The sequence below is a fragment of the Plasmodium falciparum genome, assembly GCF_000002765.6.
Source record: "Plasmodium falciparum 3D7 genome assembly, chromosome: 13".
NCBI lineage: Eukaryota > Apicomplexa > Aconoidasida > Haemosporida > Plasmodiidae > Plasmodium > Plasmodium falciparum.
This window is the reverse complement of record NC_004331.3, coordinates 1,727,771-1,754,309: the sequence shown is the minus strand read 5'-3', so window position 1 is coordinate 1,754,309 and position 26,539 is coordinate 1,727,771. Positions and strand designations below refer to the sequence as shown.

General features: G+C 19.8%; 1 protein-coding gene across 1 annotated transcript; it reads left to right on the top strand.

The window, feature by feature from the left end:
• Positions 1–823: 823 nt before the first annotated feature.
• Positions 824–23,608, top strand: PF3D7_1343800 (conserved Plasmodium protein, unknown function; the record flags this gene model as incomplete). The annotated part of the gene is made up of 1 exon (XM_002809017.1): positions 824–23,608. One exon carries the CDS (start codon positions 824–826, stop codon positions 23,606–23,608), a length of 22,785 nt encoding a protein of 7,594 aa, XP_002809063.1.
• Positions 23,609–26,539: the final 2,931 nt, after the last annotated feature.

The following is a 26,539-nucleotide window of genomic DNA, read 5'->3' as shown; positions in this document are numbered from 1 at the left end:
TATATATATATATATATATATATATATTTTATTTTTTTTTTTTTGTTTTGTTCTTGATTCTTACAACATAATAATTTTTTATAAAATATTTATTTTGTTATAATTTTTTTTTTTTTTTTTTTTGTGAATAATGTAATAACGATAATTCGAAAAAATTAAGTATTTTTAAATAAAAAAAAAAAAATTATATATATATATAATTAGGTATACATAAAAATACACAATTAAAAAAAAATTATTGGAAATTCAATAGGAGAAATAAACTGTATGCATACAAATATTGCAGAGAAGTTGTTTTTTTTTTTTTTTTTTTTTTTTTTTTTTTTATTATGGATCCAAAGGAAAAAAATAAAAAATAAAACAAAAAAAATATTACATTTATATATATATATAGATTTTTAAATATTTGTATGTATATATTGTTTAATTTTTTTAATTTTTCATTTAAAAAATTTTATTTTTATATTGCTAAAAATTTACTAAAATATGCAAAAAAATATAATGCATATAAAATTTCTTTAAATAAACATATTGTCTGAATGTATTAATTTCTTCAGAAAAAAAAAATAAATATAAAAATATAATTGTCAATATATATTGATAAAAAAAAAATATAAATAAGTGAATAAATATATACATATATATATATATATATATATATATATATTTTTATGTATGTATTTATTTGTTGTTATATTTAAAAAAATAGACCATAGTAATGTAATATAATATAATATATATATAATATATATATATTTATTTATTTATTTGTTTATTTTTTTATATTTATTAATTTTTGAGGCAAATAAAGAAATATGTAAGAATGTTTCAGAAATTTTTTTCAGATATATTATACAAAATATTGGGAAATTTTATATATGGTTTAAATGATGAAGAATTAGCATTAAGTGATTTATTAAGTGGGAAATTGGAACTAACTAATATTCATTTAAAACAATCAGTAATAGATTTGATAGATATACCATGTCGCTTAAATTTTGGATGTGTTGGTTATTTTAAAATTAATTTACCCTTATTATATTTTATGAAGAATCCAATAAATATATATATGGAAGATGTAATAATAGTTTTGTCTACTATACCTTCTAAATATTTTGACGATAAGTTATATAAAGAAAAATATATTGAAAATAAAAAGAATTTATTACTTTCTTCTGAATATAGAGCTATCGTTTGTTCAGCAGAGGGGGGTGTTATATGGCAAATGATTTTGTCATTAATAAATAATATTAATATAACCATTAAAAATGTACATATTAGAATAGAAGATTTTACAAGTAATCCTTCCAACTGTTTTTCTTTAGGAATTAAAATTGAAGAATTATTTTTGAATATGCCGAAAGAAGGTTTACCTTTTAATAGAGATGGATATTATACGAAAAAAAAAGAACTCGTCAGCAATACTATGATTAATATGATAACCGTTAAGAGGTTAGCGTTTTATATGGATTCTTTGGATATGAAAAAAATTACCAACAAAAAATATTTTAACAAGTTTAGAGATATATTTATAAATTATTGTAATATGGATGAAAGGAATTATCCAGAAATAAATATGAAATCAAATTACACAAACGACAGTAAAAATATAAAAAAAGTACATATGAATTGTGAAATACAAAACATGAATAATTTTAAACGTAATAGAAAGAATAAAAAAAATAAATCAAAACATAATAATCATAAAAATAATAATAAAATTAATAATAATACCAAAAAGTTGTTTAAAAAAAAAAAAAATAAACGTTCTAATCAACAAAACTTAGAGAGCTTTCTCAATATAATTAAAAGTATTAAGAAAAGTTCTTATTATGTTTGCAAAAATGATAATAATATAAATAAAATGGACAAAATAAATCAAAGGATTTTATTATTAAATGATACAATTTCAGCAAAAAAAAAAAAAAATAAAATAATAAATAATAATATAAAGATGAAGAACACACATAATGAACAACAAAACAAAGATAATAATTGTTCAATATCTATAAGTAATTTCTACAAATTTAATCCATTCTCATCAAAGAAAGAGGAGAAAGTAGACATGCCTATATTGATTGATGATATAAAACTTGATAATGATATAAGTTGGATAGCATGTATTACATTGTTTGCAGATTCTTTGGAAAATTCTTTTATCAAAGAAAAAAAAGAAGAATTATTAAAAAAGCAAAGAAATAAAAAGAAAAATAATACAAATGATAAAAATGCACAACCGGAGAAGGATGATGATGGTTTCTATCAAACTTGTAAGACTATTGATGAGAATAAGAATATTAAAGATCACAATCATTCTTTTAATAATAAATTGAACAAAAATAATGAACAAATTAAAAGTAATAATTATGAGAAGGAGAAGATGGGGAGTCATACTTTTATTGATAAAGATAATAATAATAATAATAATAAAAATAATCCTTCCTTTAATAGTGATATAAGTAATACCAGAAAACTTACTTCCAATTATTATTTAAACAAAGCTGTCTCTTTTCTTTCTATGAAATCCTTCACCAAAATACTTCAGAAGAAAAAGTTATCAAAAAATATGCACCGTCATAAAAATAAAGAAAATGATTTTAGTTCAAATGATCAAAATATAAGTGATGACTATTTTACTACAAAAGAAAAAATGTCCGATATAGATTTTAACAGTGAAGATATATATTCTTCTAAATATAAAAAGAAACGAAAGAACGAAATGAAAAAAAAAGATTTCAATTTTAAAAAGAATGGTTATTCGAAATATGAAAAAAAAGATGAAGAGAAATATTACGACGTTAAGGATAAAAACCAAAGTGATGAACATATTTCTACATTTCATCATTCTAAAAATACTGACAAGAATTATTTTAGTTTTAGTGATAATGATAAGAATAATAAGAAATATATGTCACAGAACAAAAAAAAAGGAAAAAAAAAAACATATATTGAAAAGCAAGAAGATTATGGAAAGAATTATAAATATAAAACGAGAAACGAATATGACAAAACAAATAATGAGAGTTATAAAAATCAAAATTTTAATGATTCAGCTCATAATTTAATATCTAATTATGAAAAATGTATACAACTGAATGATAAGAGGAAAGAAATAAAAATGGAACAATATAGAATTATGAATTATATCAAAAAGAACGAAATAAAAGAAAAAATAAGAAATAAGAAAAGAAAAAAAATTCATTCAGTTTATTTGATGTATGAAAAAACATACAAAATAAATAAAAGTAAATTGAATTATTTCTATATATTTTTGAGGCTTACAAAAAATATCAAGCATGAATATATTATTAACCCAAATTATTTTGAAGGATATGTAGAAATATATTTAAGTTTAATTCCAACAGATCATGGTGAACGTCCATTTTCTAGATGTTTTTCATCTTGGGGTATACAAAGAAGAAGTCAAAATGAATTTGATGAGTGCTTACCTAAAATAAGTGTTTTTGTTACATTAAAAAATATGAAAATTATATTTTCCGATAAACAAATGTCGAATTTAATAAAATGGTTAAATTTAAATTTTGTAACATATTCTACTTGGAAAGCAGGTATCTTATCTCAATTTGAGAAGCCTAAAGCAACACCTAATGAAGAAATGTGTTATATAAATAAATGGGTTCTAAAATTATTAGATACTCATTCTTCAAAAGAAGAAAAGGAAGATGCCGAAAAATATTGTGAATTATTTGAAAATACTCATTCTATACATATTATAAATTTGCTAAGAACTAAGGCATTTTCAAAATTACAGGAATTAAGAAAGGATATGGAAACAAAAATGAAACCAAACAATAATAATAACAACAATAATAATAATACGTATGATATGGTAAATGACACAAACCAATATAATGAAATAGGCAAAAAAGAAAATGAAGTGAAACAAGTTGCTAATGAAAGTATTAATGTGTTAAAAAATTTAATGAAAAATGAAAAAGCATTTAATAAAATAAAGACATCATTTAGAGATAAAAATTTTACCATAGACTTTTGTTTCGATATATGTATTATTAATAGCACAATTTTGTTAACTATTGAAACATTTAATAAAATAAATACTAGAAAGGTGAACTTTGTAAAAACATATGCTCTATTATTACAATGTATACATTATCATAATCAAATTTCTAATACTCAAGAATTTAAGAATTCCATGGATATCGAATTATATCCATTAACATTACTTTTAATAATTAACAATTTAGATAACAAATATATTAAACCCGAAATTAATGTATTATATATTTTAACCAAATCAGATAAGAAGGATAAATATAAATATAAAGATAAAAAGTTTCTATTCAATATGGAGAACTTTGATATATTAAAAAGATACAAATATATTAGAAATACATATCTATATCGAAATGATAATCAAAAGAATTCAAACGAAGACAGGCAAAAAATTGAAAAGGAACAAGAATTATATAACCATGAAAATGAAAATGAAAATAATCACAATAAACAAAGAGATACATTAAAATTACATAATTTAAAACAAAAATTTAAATATTTAATGGAAGAAAATTTTTTCTTTTCAAAAAGACAAAATAATATGTATTGTAATGAATTATGTGATATTACATCTTTGTCAGATCCATCAATTTATTTACGATATGATTCTCAATCATATACCATATTAGAAAAACCTGATTGTCATTTGTTTTTACATAATTGTGCTTATTCAATATTTAATATAAACGGAGAAATAGCTAATTCATTTGTTAATGATTATTTCCATTTTGTAGATAATAGATCAGTTTTATTTAAAAGGAAAACAAATAATTTTTCTTTTAAAAAAAAAGAATATTTCTTAGAATTAGGAGCTAAATATTGTAATGATATAATGGATAATTATACAAAACATACTAGTTTTTTCATCGATATAGAGTTAGAAAAAATGTTATCATTTATTATAACAAAATCAGGACAAAAAGCAGAAATTCAGGGTTATAGCCTTAATTTAAATCCAGTAAAAGTCGTAAGTCAATTATCTAAAAGATCAGAATCGTATAATATAGATAATTCCAAAAAAAATATATATGATTCTTTTTTTGTTCAATTTGAAGGAATAAATATAAAAAGAATATTAAATTGGCATGAAGCAGCTAAACATTATAAAACATATATTGATGATAATTTTATTAAACCTTTTCATGTCCTTTTTCATCCTATAAATAAAGATATATATACAAATAGAAACCAAACCCCAGATAAATTCTTTTTTAATTTAAATCGTAAGAAGAATATACCTCAATTAAATGAAAATGGAAATAGTAATTCAAATGGTAATTCAAATGGTAATTCAAATGGTAATTCAAATGGTAATTCAAATGGAAATTCAAATGGAAATTCAAATAAAAATTCAAATAAAAATTCAAATGAAAATTCAAATGAAAATTCAAATAAGGATAACAAAATATCATACCAAAATGATAATATTTATAATAACAATAGTAATAATATGCATAAGAGAAGTAGTTCTTATAAGAATTTAAATAATGAAACAATAAATTATAATAATGATGAAAAAAAAAAGTCGGAAATTTATAATCTTATATATAATACTAGAAAATCACTAAGTTCATATACACATTCCGAATCTGTTTCAAAAAATCATATATACGATAATAATAAAAATATATATATAAAAAAAAAGAAAATGAATAATAAAAAAAAGAAAAGTAAAAACAAAAAAAACAAAAAAACAAAATTAAATAATATTAGAAGATCTTCAAGTTGTCCACCTCCTAAAAATATAAATATTTATTTTGATAGTAGTAATAAAAGTGATATATTATATAATGATAGAAAAACCACTTTATATTCATTAAATTATATGTATGAACAAAATAGACAATCTACTATAACATATAATAATTGTGATATTGGTTGCAAAGCATGTGATGTTTCTGGAAATTGTTGTAATATATCTAATATATGTTGTTGTAATTTCACTAGAGATTATTATAATTCTTATTTACTTAAATCATGGGGTAACAAATGTGAACATAAAAAAAAGAATATTACACATAGCAATAATGACTTATATAAAAAATATGAAAAACAATGGAATGACATTACTAATTGTACTATATATGATAATAATGATATTGATTATAATAAAAAGAAAAATAATAATGACAATTCTAATTATGTATTATCCATGAGTGGAAATACATTTTTTACAATACATCTATGTCATATAAAATTTAATCCTACTCATCCTATGTTTATTGTTAAACTGAATGAAGAAAAATTATGTATTAATATTTGTGATTATGATATGGAATTTTTTTTCTTAATATTTTCACAAATATTTGATCATTATTCTCAACAAGAATTAGCCTGTAAAAAAAAGAATATCATCTTTTTAAAAAATAAAATCAATTCTATATCACATTTGAATGATAAATATTATTACAACACCTATCATAAAAATGAAGTCAAAAAATTGGGAATTTCTAAAGATATTACAAATGAGTTATATACAATAGCAAAACATCCTTCTCATATGTATGATGGAGAATTTATAAACTTAAAGAAAAAGAATAAAAAATTAAAAAAACAAAAAAGACCAAAAAAGCAAAAAATAAAAAATAAAAAATACAAACACAAAAATGATGATTTAATAAATAATCATGAAATTAAATCAATAAATGGTAAGAGAAAACATGACGAATTAGAACAAAATGAGGTAAATTTTTCAATTTTAAAAAAAACAAATAAAAGAAATTATTCACTACAAGGTCAAAGAAATAAGGAAGATATAAAAAAATACAATATGATCAACACACAAGACACTAATGAATTACCTATTGACATAAAGGAAAAAGAATATAAAGAAACAAGGAAAGAAATGAAAACAAAAAGTAAAACCTTTTGTAATAAATCTAATTCATACAGAAAAAATACATTTGTAAATTATTCAAGTGATAACAATACAAGAACAACAAAAGAATTGTCTTTGTTCAAGTTAAAAAATGATATTTTTAAATATAGGCAAAGTGCTGAAAAAAAATATGAAGACAAAAATATAAACGTAGATCAATATATTAATAAAAAGGATACCAAAACAGATATACTATTATATAATAAAAAGGATGATGTTTCATTAAAAAGCAAAAAATTACTATTTCCTAATTTATCTATAGATAGAATTAAAAACAGTATAAAATTTAAGAATAGCTTGGATTCGACGTATGTATCCAATGGAAGTCAGTATAGTGATACTATTTATGTTCACAAAACAGAATATAAGAATGGTAATAAAAATAAAAATGAACATGTAAATGAACATATAAATAAAAATGAACACAAAAGAAAAAAGAATAAACAAAAAAAAAAAAAGAATAAACTTAAAAATAAGAAGAAACATATAAATAAAACAAAACATAATACAAATATATTATATCAGAAATATCAAATGTTTGATGAAACATGCAATTCAAATAATATGCAGTATGGTTATCATAATGATGTACTCATTCCTCATGATAATTATAGCTTTTCATCTGACGATGACTCATGGGTTGATTTATTAGAAAACTATGATAGTGATGAATCTTTAGATGATTATGAAAAACGAAATGTTAAAAATATGCTCATCGATATTGATAACATAAAGAAAAGATTCTCTAATAATAATTTTATAATTACATGCAGTTTTTCTTTTTCTATCAAAAATGTATTTATCAGATTATGGAAAAGGAAAAGCCCTATGAAAAATCAAAATTTCAAAACAACTGAATGGGAAAATTTGAATAGTGTGCAACTATTAGATAATATATCAAATATAGAATATAATAAAGATAATAGAAATGATAACATATATAAAAGTAAAACAAAAAATATAAAAACAGAATATGATGAATATAAATTATTAGATAAGAATAGTTACTATAATCTAACAAGTGTAGTAAAAGAAAATGAAATAAATAGATTTCATAAAAAAGAAAGACACAATATTATAGAAGATGATGATAATATTAGTTTGTGTAATAAAAATTTTATTATTTTAAATGAGCATCTACAAAAAAATATGTTTAATAATATACAATATGGAATGCCCTTATATACAATAATATTATCAGATATATTTTTTGTAGCTAAAGTAGAAAAAAATAATTGTGCTCATGTTTTATACTCTATGAATAACATAGATATTAAAGATGAAACTAATATAACATTATTAAGTATGAATTCTATATATCATAGTGATTTAAAATCTATGGAAAAAAAAACATTCCCAAACAGTTATAAATATAAAAATAATATACCTGATAATATATATATAAATAAACGAAAAAAAAATAGTTCAATGAATTCAAAAGGTGATATGGAAAAAATCGAAACTGAAGATACCTTTTTTTCTTTTGATTATTCTATAAATAATTTAGATTTACCAGATCTTGAAAAAACACATTTGGTGTTAATGTATTTTGGTTCTCTTTTCAAAAATAATCACACTTTTAAATTTATTTTGAATAAAACAAAACTAAAAATTTTCTGGGAAGTTGTAGATGAATTTCTTTCATGGATAATAAACACCAGTGATTTATTTCCACAATTAAATACAATACAATATGATATTATTAAAAAATTAGATGATAGTGAAAATAAACATTTAGATTATTTACATAAAATACAAAAAATAAATTATGATATATTAAATGTGAAAAAATTGAGTTCATCGTTTTCTACTAATGTAGGTTTTAAAATACCATTCCATATATTAATCAATCGTTATAATATAAATTATGAAATATATTCAGGTCGAAAAAATCTTGGAAACTATAATGAAAATATGTTAGATTTTTACAATGTTGATGTAGAACCAATTGAAGAATATTACATAATTACTAATGAACAGACTTGTAGAAGTTACAACAACGTATGTTTTATGAATAATCCAGAAGATATGAATAATATGATAAAAGAAATTTTGTTTAATGAGAATTATTTTTTTAATTATACATTTAATAAACTAAATAAAAATAAGAACATATCTGACATATTATATAAGGGTAATAATACAAATCAAAATGTTGTAAATTTTTATAATGACATCTCAAATGATAATGTTATTATAAATAATAATAATAATAATAATAATATACAAAATTGTAATCTTAATAACAATAATATTGATAATTATAATTTGGAAAATCAAAAGAGTTATATAAAAATTGAATCATCTTTTTTAAAAGACAACAATGTAACAATAAAATCAAATGAAGAATTATTGAGTAATGAATATTTGTTTGAACCTTCAACAAATAATGCGAAAATTATTAATGAAAATAATATTTCTATTGATAATTTATATGAAGAAAATGAATGCTCAGACTGTTTCCATATGATGAACTTAAATTATACATCATATACAAAAGAATTATGTAAAACCAAAAATTATCCATATATTCACGTAGATATCGAAATTAATTATTTTGAATTTTGGATATCACTAGATCCTATTAGGATACCACAAAAGAGAAAACGCCATTGTGGTATGTATATGAATAAAAAATTATATTATCATGAAAGAAGAAAAGAAAGACAAAAGAAAAACAGGAAAAGAGATAAACGAAAACACACCATAATTAATAATAATAGATTTAATAAAGAAAAATCATTTTGCACATATTATAGTACAAGTAAAGTTCTAGATGAAGAAAAATTAAGTAATACAACAAAATTGTGTAAAAAAATAAAATATTACAAAAATTTGAATACAGATAAACCATATGTATTAGCAACAAAAGGTTGTTTAAAATCAGTTCTTTTTATTTTATTATATAATAGACAAGAAATAAATAATGAAGTGGATAATACATATGAATTCATAAACGATGATTCATCATATGATCCTTTATATGATTATTTGTTAAATAATGAAAAAGATAAGATAAAAGGGAATAATTATTATATTTCTAAAATGTCATCATATAATTCAGAAAATTATATTAAATCACAAATTAAGAATAAAGAACGTCAAAGTAATCATAATTTAAAAAACAAATTAATGGAGGTATTACAATATTCAAATTTAAACAATATTATAAATATAGAAGAATTTTTAAATAGTAAGTTCATATGTTTTCTTAATAATATGTCATCATATCTTCCATGTGTAGTGAATATGAATATCTTTTTATCTCAAATTACAAGTGCAATAGCTAAACCAGTTACCAAAAATTCTTTCTTAAAAGCTTATATTGATTGGAATAATGTACCATATAATAATATATTATTACAACCATTTCGAGCCAATTTTCAATTTGAATTGAAATTACCTAATCCAGAAATATTATTAGAACGCCTTTTAGGAATTAATAAAATCACAAGTTTAAAAGTTATGAAAAATAATAATATAATATATAAAAATGAAGCTGAAGGAATCGATATTAATTGTTCTTTTGAACCTATCGTTCTCAATGTTGATTCTAATACATTAACCTTATTAAATCAATTATATAATATCATTTTTGATTTTTCCAATTATATTTTAAAATTATGTGCTCCAAAAAATAAAGACGCAAATGAACTCTTGATGATTAATTCATTTAATGACAATTTATATGACAACTTTACCGAATATATGATGAGTGATGATTTTTATTTTAATCTTAATGAGTCCTCATTATTATCAACATCATTAAGTAGGTCAACATCCTTATCACTTTCATCTTTTGAATTAAATAATAAATATAAATTAAAGAATATTCAAAGCAATAATGAATTATTATATACTTCAAAGAATACTCATAAATTCCAAATGAACAATGAAGATGATGACAATATGCTTGTTAATTTTAAGTTAAATTATAATAATCATAATCCAGTTAATAAGATAAATAATATAGATGAAAATATAATACCTATTGATGCGGAGGCACCAATGGTAGAACATATTGAACAAAGCGAATTGCAGGTGAAAAAAAATAATCAAGAAAAAGTTTATAGTGAAACAGAAAAAAATAAAGAAGGATTTGATGGAGTATCAATACATGATGAAAAGAAGAAATTAAATGTATCTGATAGAAATATACCTACCGAGGACAATACAAAAAGAAGTTTGAATAAACCATTGATACTTCATCATAAATATAATACTTTTATGAACAATACAAATGAACCAATTTTAAATACAGATTGTAATATGAAGGCCAACAATCAGACATATTTATTAGAATCCGATTTGAGTAATATACTACTATTTAATTTTGTTGAAAATGTTAAGGTTAGTGTTCATTTGAATTTTGATGTAATCCTTTTACAAATATGGGATTCTAATACAGCATATAACAGATGTTCATTCAATTTTGTTATTGAATATATTAATATCCGTTTCAATACTACCAATATATATGAAATGAATTTACAAAATGACAAGTTGGAATTATATAATATAAAAGAAAATAATACCTACGATGAAATATCAAAAAATAAAAAAGATCCTAATGACAATATAAATTATAGAAATAAAAATGAAAATTTTGATCAATCAAATAGGACATTGCTTCAAAGGGTATCTGAAACAAAAAATATACAAGATAGTAATATAGACAAGAGTCATTTAATTCATTCTGGTATAACTAATGATGCATGTTCAAACATGAATTCTGACATAAATAAAAAGAAATATACCTATGGAAAAAGTGCAGTAAATTTTCTAACAAATGAAAATCAATTATATGTTAATAATATAAAAAAAAAATATAGGTCAGTTGCTGGAGATATAAATATAAATATGAACAAAGAAACTAATGATAACATGTTAACCAAAAAAAAGGAACTCGATTATTTTGAAAGTATAGATAACAATATGATGAATTGTAATATAGAAAAGGATAAAATACTAGATTTGTCAAGAAAAGAAAAAATAGATATATATAATTCAACAAAAGAAAACACAAAAATAGTAAATAGTAATCTAGAAAATAATATCAATAATAATAGTAACTATAGTAACAATAAAAATCTGTTTAGTAAATTATTTAATAGGAACAATTTCGTAAAGAATCTGAAACAATTCAAAGAAGAAATAATGAAAATTGTTAAAAAACTTTTTTGTAGAAAAAAGTTGGATGAAATATTAGAAATTATTGAAGAAAAAGGAAATGAACTTGAAACTGAAAATGAAATGTTAGGAAGAAGAAAGAAACATGAGCATTTTAAAAATATTTTTTTAAAAAATGAATTGATGTCTAATGATTTAAAAAAAAATAATGATAAGAAAAAAAGTAAAGACATAGAATGTACAATTGAATTTTTAATATATTGTGAAAATTTTAATAAAAAAGAAAATTCTTATCAAACATTTATTGAACCTATATGTACAGAAATAATAATTATGAAAAAAGAATTAAATACACCAATTCATATATATTATTATTTTTCATGGATCAATATTAACTGGAATTTTAACTTTCTAGATAATATTCTATCTTTATGTTGTAGTATCATTTTTTCTATGATTACACAAAGAACACGATTATTATTAGGAAGACATATGAATGATATAGATAAAAGAAAAAACAGAAAAAAAATAATTCAAGGACATACTAAAAATGAAAAGATGGAAGATGGATCATTGAAAAATCCACATGTTAATACAAATACAACACATCCAACTGAATACGATGATAATAATACAGAGCGAAAAAATTTAAGTGAAATCGATGATACTCAAACATCTATGTATTTACCAAATTATTATGGAGCTCTTAATGATGAACAATATAAAGATTTAGCACTTATAACTAATGAAAATATCCTTTTCAGATATAATAAATTTGATGTATTACATACCGTAAATAAGTCATTAGATACTTACATTTTCGGTGAGTTAATATTAGAAAAACTTCTTCGTAATTATCAATATTCATGTCAATATCCAGGTGATTATTTGTCAAAATATGAAAATGAATTTAATGTGGACAAAGTAAATTCTCCTTCTCAACAATTATTACATATTAAATTATTTAATTATATAAAGAAAAAGAAAAGACTAGAAATGAAAAATATATGTAAGTTAAATAATTTGTTGGGACAACCTATAGCTGTATGCACAATAATAGAAGAAAAAAAAAACATTCAATATAAAAATATAAAAATGACTAAAAGTCAAATGAAATATGAAAATAATAAATACAATAGTAAAGAAATTTATAATAATGAAAATACAATTTATGATTATAATAAAAGAAACATATTATTAAATTCTATTAATGCAATAACTAATAGTAATAGGAAGAAATATAATTCATTTAATCCATTCGAAGATTATAAATGTTTACAAATTTCAGATATGAATCATAAAAAATTAGGAAAATGTCAAAATCATAGTGAAGAATTTGGTAATTCAGATAATAGTTCTTTAAATGATACTAAGGATATTTTAAAATATCAATGGAAAATTATTAGTAATAATGAATCGCTTGATTTACCAATTCATGAAAATGGAAAGGTGAAATTTTTTCTAATAAGATTTAGATTACTAAACTACATATATGATATACCGTCAAATATATTAAATACTGAAAAAGAAAATGAAGATGTTATAAGATTAATTATACCTGAGAGAAGATTACCTCCTAATATAAATGAGCAAGTAGAACAAGAATTATATAACCAAGAAATATTAGAAATGGAACAAGAAAATGATACTATGGATTCTAATTCTCATACAATATATCCTACTAATTATCTATTTAAAAAATATGTTACAGGAAAAAATGATACTGTATGGTGTCCTAGTAATATTCCGCAACCACGTAATCATTTATTTATTTATTTTAGAACAAGTAGTAGAATTAGTCATGAGGAAAAACAAGAATATGATTTTTTTCTATCTTCCGTAGTTGCTATTAAAAATAACACTGATTTTCCTCTTTATATATTTAAATCAGTACCAGGTAATGTAAATAAAAGTAGTATCTTTAAGGAATATTTTCACAAATATAATACCAAACCATCTCCACCACCTACGTATACATTGAAGGTTGATAAAAAAATCGAATACTTAATTGAAAACCAGAATAAAGATAAAAATGATTTCTCTAATGGAAATAATGAAAATGAACAAGATAATAATATAGAAAAGAGAAATAATATATTTTACAGCACTGATCAAATTATTATTAATAATAATAATAATAATAACAATTATAATAACAATTATAATAACAATTATAATTATTGTTTTGATCCCAATAAAGACCATAATAGTTATTCAACTAGACAACACAATGAAAAACTTTCTAAACAAAAAACAAAACAAAACAAAAATAAGAACCATAAAAAAAATAATAATAGTAATGATATTTATGAGAAGAAAGATAATAAACAAGGTAATAGTAAAAACTATTCCAATAATCACCAAAATAATAATAAAGATCAGGAAGAAGGAAAGAAAAAAAATATAAACTCATCAAATGAATCTTACTTGCATAATAGAAAAATGATTAAAAATATTTTCCCCTTAATGAAATTGTCTTCTATGGAACATTATATTTCAGGAGATATAAAATTCAGTTCATTAGCTCCATTGAAATATAAAAGAAAGAAAAAGAAAAAGAAGAAGAAAAATAAATTGAAATATGAACTGCAAAAAGAATATATTAAAAAGAAAATAAAAGAATTATATTTAAAAAGTATATGGAAAAAAACACAACGTAAAAAAATTAATAAATATAAAAATGACATCAATAAAATAAATCAAAAGATAAAAGAATATTCATATGAAGAACATGCACCTTACAGAAATATTATGTCTATCAATGATCCTTTTTTTAATTTTATAAAACAAAATTCATCTTCATCTCAAAAATTATCAAATAATTCATTAAATATTTCAGATGTCACAAATATTACATTATCATCCTTATCAAGTACTTTTTTTTCTATCCATTCAAGTCAAAGTAATAATTCAACATATGAAGATTCTTTATATGATTATGATAAAGATAATTGCTTAGAACAAGCATTATTAGATGAATATTTTAAAAAGCAAAATGATGATGATGTTTTATTGGATATTATTGAAATATCTAATAATAGTAATAAATTAATTCCAATACCATTATATTGGCTAGTTGCTGAAAATTCATTCATATGGTTATCTATACAAAATGAAGAAATTTATAAAAATAAAGATTTGTATAATTTTTTAAATGAAGAAATGAATGCAGACTATTTATGTACAAAAAAAACATTAGATAATATCTTAAATTATCAATCTCCTTTTGTAGCTGATACACTTAAATTATTTAAACCATATTTGATTAAATTAAAAAATCATTTATTGAAAGAAGATAATTTATTTTCAAAAAATAAAAAAGATGAAAATGAAACTTTTATGACCAATTATAATACAAACTATATGAATTTAAAAGAAGTGTATTTCACTTCATCAGTTGTTAGTGTCTATAATCGTAATTATGTACTAAATCGAAAAGATGCTCACAATTTTTTTCAAATAAGTATTGAACATGTTCTAATGATCAATAATGGATTACCTAAAACTATGTATATAAATTGTGAAGTCTTAAAAAGTAAGCTCAAAAAGAAAAATACTATAAAGAAAAACATAAGTCACTATAAGAGTTTTCCATCAATCGAAAAATCTAAGCAATATAAAGATTCAGAAAATAGAGAAGACTCTTATGTTATAGAAAGTTCTTGTAATAAAACAAATGAAGAATATTCATCATATTATAATGACGATAAAAATGATAATGATAGTAAATATTATGATGATGGCAAACATGATGATGACAGCAAATATGATGATAACAGCAAATATGATGATAACAGCAAATATGATAATTACAACAACAACCACCATAATAATAATAATAACAATAATGATAATAATAATTTTATGTACAATGAAGGTAGTGACATGTTCTCCCAAAATTCTCATGAAGTTAAAAGAGATAAAGGTGTTGACACCTTCTATGACATACATGACGAATTAACCTTGGAAGAAAAACAAAACATGAAGAAAAAGAAAATTACATTAGTTGTTGATAAATTTAACCAACCATTAAATGAAGATACTAATAAGGATCATATATATATCGTTGATAAATATAGTGATAATAACAGAACAAATAATAAACGAGTTTTTATAAAAGAAGCTAATATTGATAGAAATGTATTTATATATAAAAATACAAAAAAAAATGAAAATGATTACATTGATGACAACGAAAAAAGTAAGAATTATATGGATGATAATAATTTTATTGTTAATATAAAAAAAGAAGAAAATAAAGATATTTATGAAATAAAAATTAATCCTGGACAAAGTATTAAATTACCTTTCCTTCTTCATAATATTACCATATCATTTGATGGATATCATTCAAGAAATATCTTTATAAATTATCCTCATAAAAAAGGAAGGGAAAAAATCATGTTAGAAAGACAAATATCTCCAGATATTTCCTCCTTTTTCACATTTGATTATGAAGAATCCAATGAAAATAATGATGAACATAGTAGTAATAAAAGTACAATGAATTATGTAAATAATAAAAATATTAGTGAAAATACAAATAAAAATTATCATCATTTTGATAGTTCCTTATCTCTTACTGATAAAACAAAAAATCAGTTAACTTATAAAAATAGGAATCATCAAAAAAACGATGATTACCCACTATCTAAATATAGTGATTATCATAAAAGAAAAACAACAAAATATGAAGAATATCAAAAGCAATTATCTATATGGGCAATATTTAATGACTTTTATGAAACAGGCAAAAATCGATATCAAGATATATCATTAGAAAAAATTTACCATGGAACATATTCTATTTCTTGCACATTTTTTGCATCTGCATGTATCATAAATAGGTTAAGTTATCCAATTAAACTGAAACGATTAAATAATGAAAATGTGGTTGTTATTGAACCTTATATTAGAACGTTACTCCCATGTGAATTTTCCATGCGTAGAAATAAAGTAGTAATATCACATGAAACCTTAAAAGATATTAAGAATTGGAAGAATTACCCTTTAAAAAAATATATGATTAAACGAACAAAATTGATTAAAACTCGAAATTTTATTAAGAAGGATAACCAAATAATTGTGCATTCTACAAAATGTGATGATGGTAAACAGATTAAGCATAAATGGGATAATAAGCAGTTAATTCGAGGCGATAAAAATGTAAGCATAAAAAAAAACAAATCTAATGAAGAAATAATTTTAACAAAACAAAATGAAACAACAAATGAAATAAATAATGAAAAGATAAAAAGTGATATAATAAAAAATGATGGTAGTTACCAATATGATAGGAAAGAAGAAGACCATTATCATGTGGACGATAATAATGATGATGATGAAATAGAATATAATAAAAAAAATATTCCTTATAATAAGAATACTCTTTGTGGATATAAATATAAAAAGAAAAGAAGATTCAGATTTTTTTTTTATAGAAATAATATTAATAAACCCTTAGAATCAGAAGATTTTCGTATAACCGATTTATCAGTCACAAGATTAACATGTTCCAATAAAAATAAAAATATACCACAATTAAAATATAGTACTTATATGTCTATTGCTCCTATGCCTTTTTTTAGAACAACCGTTATGGAAATATTACCTTACATTGTTATAATAAATAATACAAAAATGAATATAGTTTTTCAAGAGTTTATAAAAAATTATACATATTTTAAATATAACAAACTACAACCTGGAGATTATGTAGAATTCCATCCACAGTCAAAAAAGAAAGTTATGTTAAAAATGTGCGGTATATATCAAAACACATTCGATCATTTAATTGATGATTATTTACAAAAGGAATTATATTTAGAAAACTTCGAAAAGAAAAATGAAAAATTAATAGATGATATAAAGGCAGACAAACATTATGATAAGAAAAATATGGAAAAAAAAAAAAAATACTCAACAAATAAAGAATCTAAAAAGAAAAAAAAAAATAACATTGCCAATAATTATATATGGAATATATCTAAAAGGATAACTGCATTAAAAGATATGGAAAACGTATATGATAGTAATAATAGTGCAAAATATAATGATAATGAAAAAAATTATATTAATAATAAAATGAAAAACAAAAACAAAAAAAATAAATATAAAAATAATAAGAATAAGAAGAATAATAATGAAAATAATGAAAATAATTATAGCACATCTTCAAAAAACTCATCTAACAGTACCATTGAAAATTATTCAGAAGAAGAAAATTCAAATGGACCTTTGAATTCTTCTAAACATAATAATATTAAAAAACATAAATATATGAATGAATACACATTTTTATACTGGTCTGAAGTTCTAGATTTAAATAGAGTAAGTATGATTTATTTTCGTCATCCAGTTATATCAGAAACCAATTTTAAAATAGAAGAAAAAAAATTACAAAAACTAAATTCTATATTAAGGAAATATGGTAAGAATGATGATGCTTATATAAACATTTTAAAAGAATTAATTAAAAAAAATAATCAAATAACATATAAATATAGTTGTTGTTCTATGGAAATTACAACATTTAAAGGATGTAAATTTGTACGTTTTCAAGATATTGATGTTGTACCTTATTATTTAATAAACTTAACCAAATATAATATAAAATTAAGACAAGTGGGAATTTATGAACATTCAGAAATTCTTCAAAAAATACCTCATAAAAAAAAAACATCATTTAATGAAATATTTAAAAATTATGCATTCAATTTCTCTTTTTACAATCCTTATAAAGACCCTAAATTAAAAGTTACTCTCTTATCGAATAATAAGAAAAATGATTATTATAATAATAACAGCAAATATAAAAAGGAGAAGAAAAGAACACTATTAAAAAAAATACCAAATAAATTAAAACATAATCTTAAGCATGAATTAAATTATCTAAGCTTTTTAACAAAAAATTATATAACAGCGAAAGAAGATGCAAAAATCTTGAATGACAAAATTTTCCAACTCAAAAGATTTTCACAACAAATTGAAAAATTAAATGATGAAAAAATGAATATTATTGATTTAGGAAATAATAATAATATTACCTTACTAAAATTAAATTATAAAAATTCTCTTATTTATATACTATGTACCAAAAGAACATATAATGGAAAAACCATCTATTTATTTGAAAATTATGATGATTTAATAAGTAACATCTTAAATTTTAATACTATATCATTTAATAGTAAATGTAATAGCAAATTGCTAAAATCATTCAGTTTGTTTCGTGATACAATTAAAAGCAAAAATAAATATAGTCGTAAGGATACATATAAGAAAAAAAAGAAACATATTAAATATATGAAAACGTTTATACACAATCCAAATGTTAAATATTTATTAAATTTCTTTAAAAAGAAAAGTTCGGCATCATCTATAGAAAATAAATTAAAAAAAAATATAAAACAAAAGAAAAAAAATAAAATAAACAAGGTATACAAAAATTCAAGAACAAATAAAAGGACAACACATATTATTACGGAATTATACCAAAAAAATATGTTCCACCAAGAAGAAGAAACAAAGAAAAAAAATAAAAATATCATATTAAATATGAATATATTCGCACATTTAATATTTAAAGGCATAGGAATAAGTATTAGTAATCACAATTTAGAAGAAATCCTATATTTTTCGATGGAATATATTTTAATTATTTATAAGCAAATGATAGATCGTGATTTGTTTCATATAAATATAGGATGGTTACAAATAGACAATCATACTAAAAATACTGACTATAAGAATGTGTTGTTACCAATTGTTGATTTACAAAAACAAACAAATAAAAATAACGCAAAGGAAATTAATGAAGAAAAGAAATATTTTATAAATGAGAGTAATATAGCATTATATAATAGTATTAGTAATAATAAAAGAGATGACAAATTTAATAAAATTAATAAGCATAATACCTTTCTCCATAATAGATATGATACAATTTCAGGGCATATAATTTCTGGTGATATCAATTCACGTAATTTAAAATCAAATAATTTCAAATCTTTTAATACTTTTTCTCGTAATATAAATTCTTGTAATACATTTTCTTGTAATATTAATTCTTGTAATATAAATTCTTGTAATATTAATTCTTGTAATATTAATTCTTGTAATACCTTTTCTCGTGATACCTTTCCATATAGTTTTAGATATAGCAATAATTTTTCAAAGTCTAGTACATTAAATATGATTAATTCGTTTTACTCAAATAGAAATAAATCATATAATTCATTTATAGATAATGATGTATTAATTGTTACAAATTTAAATAACCCTCTACATAATTCTTATAAAGTATTTATACCACAATTTTTTTATTCTGAATATAATTCTGTAATATATATTAGTATAATTAAATTAAAAAGAGGAAATATGAAAAATTTCTTAGAATTGTCCGATGTTCAAATAAAAGTTTCTCCTTTGTCTTTAAATATTGATTCCTATTTTATTATCGAAATGTTAAAAATATTCGACGAGTTTTTAAAAATAATCGAATTTGATTTAAGTAACTACAATTCACTTAATTTAGAAAAGAACATTGAATTGACAGATAGAGATTTCGATAGTCTAGAATATAAAAAGGATATAGGTCCTATAGAAGAATTAATTAAATATCATATATTAAAAGATTATTATTTATATGAACAAATAATTAATTTCAAGTTTAATCAAAAAGTAGATGGTATACGAAATCAAACAAATAACAAGTCACATAATTATAAAGAATTAGAAAATTATAACAAAATAAAAAAAAACAGTCAAGATAGTATATTTAATACGAATAATTTATATGACAAATCTAATTTGGATGTTATTGAATTCAAAGAATATATTAATATGCTAAATGAATATGAAAATATTAAAAAAAATAAAGCTATATCAAAAGATATAAGAAATAAGGATATGTTATCCAAAATGCATTGTACTAAAAATAATATATTAAAAAAAGGATGTACCAAAAAAAGTAGAAGAACAAAAAATATAAAATTTTACAACAAAAATGATGATGATAATAATAATAAGGTTAACGATAATAAAAAGGATTACAAAATAGATACACAAATAAATGAATATATAAAGGATAATAATAATAATAATAATAATAATAATAATAATAATACGGATAATAAACAGTACATTAATATAAAAAAAAATATAATAAACATTAACAAGTCCTGTCTAATTAATAATAAAGAGAACATGTATTATGACACAAAGAAATATTCAGATATAGATAAGAAGAAAAAATCAGATGATAATGAAGATACACAAGTTGAACTATTAGATAAAGAGAAAATTGAATATATACAAAGATGTGATAAATATTACAAGAATTCCTTAAATAATAGAAAGAAGATATTGAGAAAAATACAAAATATAAATATAAAAAATAATTTAATAAGTTTTGACAAGATATTCATATCTAAATTAGAAATTAACGAAATGAAATTAATCATAAATATAAAAAATAAAAGTCTGAGTTATGATAAAAAAAGTGAAATAATGGAATCAAATGTAATGAATGCTTTAGTTGTATTAATTATGAATATACCAAATATAAGTGATGCACAATTACATTTTGATAAAGAGGTTAAGAAAAATATCTGTGGATCTTTATATGAACTAATATTTAATGAAATTATGAATGATTATATTACACCTGGAATGAATCAAATGGTTAATGTATTAGGTGCTATAGATTTTATAGGGAATCCATTAATAATATATAAACATTGGAAAAAGGGATATGAAACATTTATACATGATTTAAAAAAAAGTCTAGATTCATGCTCTTTTCCATTATTATTTTGTATCTTATTTTTAAATACATTAGGTAAATTTGGAAAGAGCGTATTATCAGGAATTCTAGAAGGTATTAATAGATTATGTAGTAGCTGGAGTACATGTTTTGAAAGATTTTCTAGAAATTCAGATAACTATAGTATTGTTACGAATAGTAACCTCTTTCAACATGAAATATTAGATCAACCTTCTAATTGTGCAGAAGGTATATATTATGGTTGTCAATCCTTTATAAATATTCTTACTATTAGTTTTGTTAATATAATATATAAACCATTTATAGCTATACAAAAATCAAAAGAATTTAAAAAAAAAACAGAAAAAGGGAAATACAAAATATTTTTTTTATCATTGATAGTTCTATCTTATGGTATATTTAGTGGACTTAGTAGTTTCTTTTTTGGATTTTTTAATAGCGTATTTTCTTTTTTTACATTTCTATTTATTGGTACATTAAATCAAATTCAAACCTTAACAATGAAATCTGTTGTTAGACCAAAAAAAATGAGTATAATAAAAGAATATTCCAAGTTTCTAAATTATGAATATCCATTATCCTTTTCATCTCATGTAATTAATGAAAAAAAAAGGAAGAAAGAACTTTTAAAAAAAAATATTGTTGCTATTATACTTTTATATACTATTAACGATAACACTCCAAATAATATTAAAAGTTATTTATGGGTGAGTAATAACGAATTAGGATATTGTCAAAAGGATAAATTATTATGGTCTTTATATATTAATTGTATAATCAAAGTGGATATATTATTAATCGAAATGGATAACGGAAATTTCAAGCGATATTCAATAAGCAGCCGTAAAGAAAATAAATATTTGAATAATATGAATAATAAGGAAAAGAACGATGCTAACAAACACACCAAAAATAGCATGAATAATAATAGTAATAATAATAATAATAATAATTATAATATAAATGAAAAACTTACTTGGAATGAAAAAAATAAAGAACAAAATAATCAAATTAATAATAACAGATCCACATGGAAAATAAAAAATTTATTCACCCCACAACCTTTTAGACAACTTTCCGATTTTAAACCATCGTACTATATTAGAATATTATATAAATCATTATATAAAAATAAGAAGGAAAAAAGAAAAACAAATATTTCTAATTTATTTTTATATAAAAAAAGTGATTCAAATAATAGATTGAAACGTATAATGAGGAAATCCACTTATGAAAAATATTTTGAAAATGAATTTAAAGAAGAACAAAAAGTTCATCGTTATCATACTACTTCTAAAGATATGCCTGAAGAACCAAGTGCTAAGATTTCACATATAAATGACGAAAGAAAAAAAAGAGAAAAAAAAAACAATAAAATTAATATATATGATAACTTATATCCAGACAAAACCAAAAATATTAAACATCATAATACAAAACATTATAAAAAAGAAACAAAAAAAAAACATTTAAATAAAAATAAAAATAATATTACATCATACATTGACGATCAGAATAATCATATGAAATTATGGAAACAAAATAAAAAACATAAAACAAAAAATTATAAGTATAATAATGAACATAATACTGAATATGAACATGTGAATATAAAAAAATTATTTAAATATAACAATCATAAGAAAAAAAAAAATAAATATTTATATATCTCAAAATTGGTCAAATGTGAAAATAAGGAAGTTGCATTACATGCTTTTTCACTTCTTATGTCGTTCTTAATGCACAAATCACCATATTATTTAAAAACCACTAATTGAATATACACAAGATAATAATAACAATATTACAAAAAAAAAGAAAAATATAAATATAAATAAATATATATATATATATATATATATATATATATATATATTTATATGGGGTGTGTATGTTCCTTTTCATTATCATATTTTAAATCAAAAATAGAGTATTATAAATATTTTAAACCTTATTCTTTTAAAAATCTCTTTTTATTGTATTATAATTATATATATATATTATTAATATTTAATTACATATTATTTTTCTCTTTTATTAATTATCGGTAGTTATATATAGATATTCCTTGTCAATTTTTTAAAAATTTATCTTTTCTTTTTTTTTTTTAATAAAAATATATAAATTTTGTAATTAATTCTCAATATATATTTATTATACATATTTTAATTTAAAACTAATACTTATTATATAATATATAGTGTCTGTTAATTATTGGGCTTACATTCTTATTAATTTTTAATATATATTTATATATTCATGAATATTATATTTACTTTTTTTTAATTCTTGTTAAATGGAATTATTTAAAACTATTAAAATATAATGATGTATTTTTTATTTCTAGTTTTACAAATGAAAAAAAAAATAAAATAAAATAAATAAATAAATAAAATAATTTATCCACTACAATATATAGAATATATATATATATATATATATATATATATATAATATAATACAATATAAAACGTCAAATATAAATAATAACAAACATATATTCTCATCTAAATTATAAATATTGACATTTTTTTTTTTTTTTTTTTTTTTTTTTTTTGTACGCCTTTTTTTATACTTTTCTGCAATCTCATAATAATATTTATGCAATCAACAAAATACGTCAAATTTTAAATTACACTTTTTTCATTTTCAAAAAATAAATGAAATATTTTAATCTTTTGAAAACATATACATAGAATGATAAATTTAGAAAAAAAAATAAAATGATAATAAATATGTATGTGTATGTATATTATTCCTATGTGTTTCATTTTATTTTATATTATTTTTTTAAGTTCTTAAATATATATATATGTATATATATATATATATATATATATATATATGTATATAATAAAATATGAAAATAAATACATAAACAAAAAAGAAAAAATATACACCAAAGGGTAATTTTTATAAAAATGGAAAGTCCTTTGTAGTTAAATTATGTGTGCAAAGTTTAATATATATACATAAATTATATATTAATTATATATATATATATATATTATAATTATGCAGTGATATATTTGTGAACAGTTTTAAAGGTAACGTAGTATATATTCCTATAATAATTATACATACATGTAATACATATGTATATATATCCTTTTATTTATTAAATAGACTTATAGAATATATTATAATTATAGATATGATTCAAAATAAAAGTTCTATCATAACAAAAAAATTTATAATGAAAAAATAATAATTATATGGTCAAAAGAATATATTTTATAATAAATGTATCTTTAAAATATTAGGACTTTATGTAATATGAAGGAAGGTATATGGATCTTAAAAATTATTATACATAATTCTATTCCTAATTCTATTAAATATAATATTATATATATTTCTTATTTTATTAGTTTTTTTTTTTTAATAATAATATATAACATATTATATATACATGCATACGTGAACTAATCTGTATTTTTTTTTTTTTTTTTTCATTTTATAAATATATAAAATTATTATAACAGAATAGAAACTTTAAAGGAAAAAAATTAGAATTTCTTTTCTTAATACATAATTTTTTATATAATTATTATTTCATTTTGAATGAATATAATATAAAAAAAAAATTGTTTAATGTGAAACCGGAAAAGAACGTTGTTGCAAAATAATGAAACCATATATTAAATAAATAAAAAAAAAAAACAGACATATTTATAAATACTTTATTATTTTTTTTTTTTTTTATGTTTTATAAGTACTATATTTTTTTTGTAATATTTTTCTTATATATATATATAAATATTTTATATAAAGAACTATATTTTCATATGTTACATATTTTGATACAAATTGTATTTTTATTATATATGAAACGAATATTTTGTTTATATTTAAAAAATACCATGTTGAATTGGTGACAGGAAAAAATAATACGATTATTCAAAGTATATACCAAAAGAAATATACAAAAAAAAAATTATTTTATTATATTTATATAATATACATTTATGATGTAATTATTATTTCTTTATTTATTTAAAAAAAAAAGGTATAATAAATATATTTTGATATGTTTATTTATTTAGTAATATTATAATATATATATATATATATAATAATATTTTTAAATTTCATATATATTAAAAATACATAAAAAGAACGAAACATATAGAATAATATTTTTTTTTTTTTTTTTTTTTTTTTTGTTATCATTCAAAAATATATGGGAATATTTATTTATTTATTTAAATTTGTTTACCCCTTTTGTTTTATTTTGTCTATATAATAATATGTTTTTTAGATGTACAGATTAAATATTAAAAAATAAATTTATAATATAATTTTTTAATATATTATATACGTAATATATATATATAAATATAAAAAATATATATAATAATATATATTATAATTATATTTGTTTTATGCATATAATAAATAATAAAGTTTTTGTTTGCTTTCTATATCTTTTATAAAATATATTAATATATTTTATATATAAATAATATGCATATATTAAATAAAATTTTTTTTTTTTTTTCTTTTTTTTTTTTTTTTTTTTTTTTTTTGTATTAATTCGAAAAATAATTTATTATTCATACATTAAAATAAATATAGAAAAAAAAAAAAAAATTATAATTTTATCAAAAATTTTTTTTCAAAAATATATTATTATTTTTCTATAGATTTTTTTTTATATTATATGAAAAATATAATTTTTTATTTTTATATAATGCATAAATTTTTTT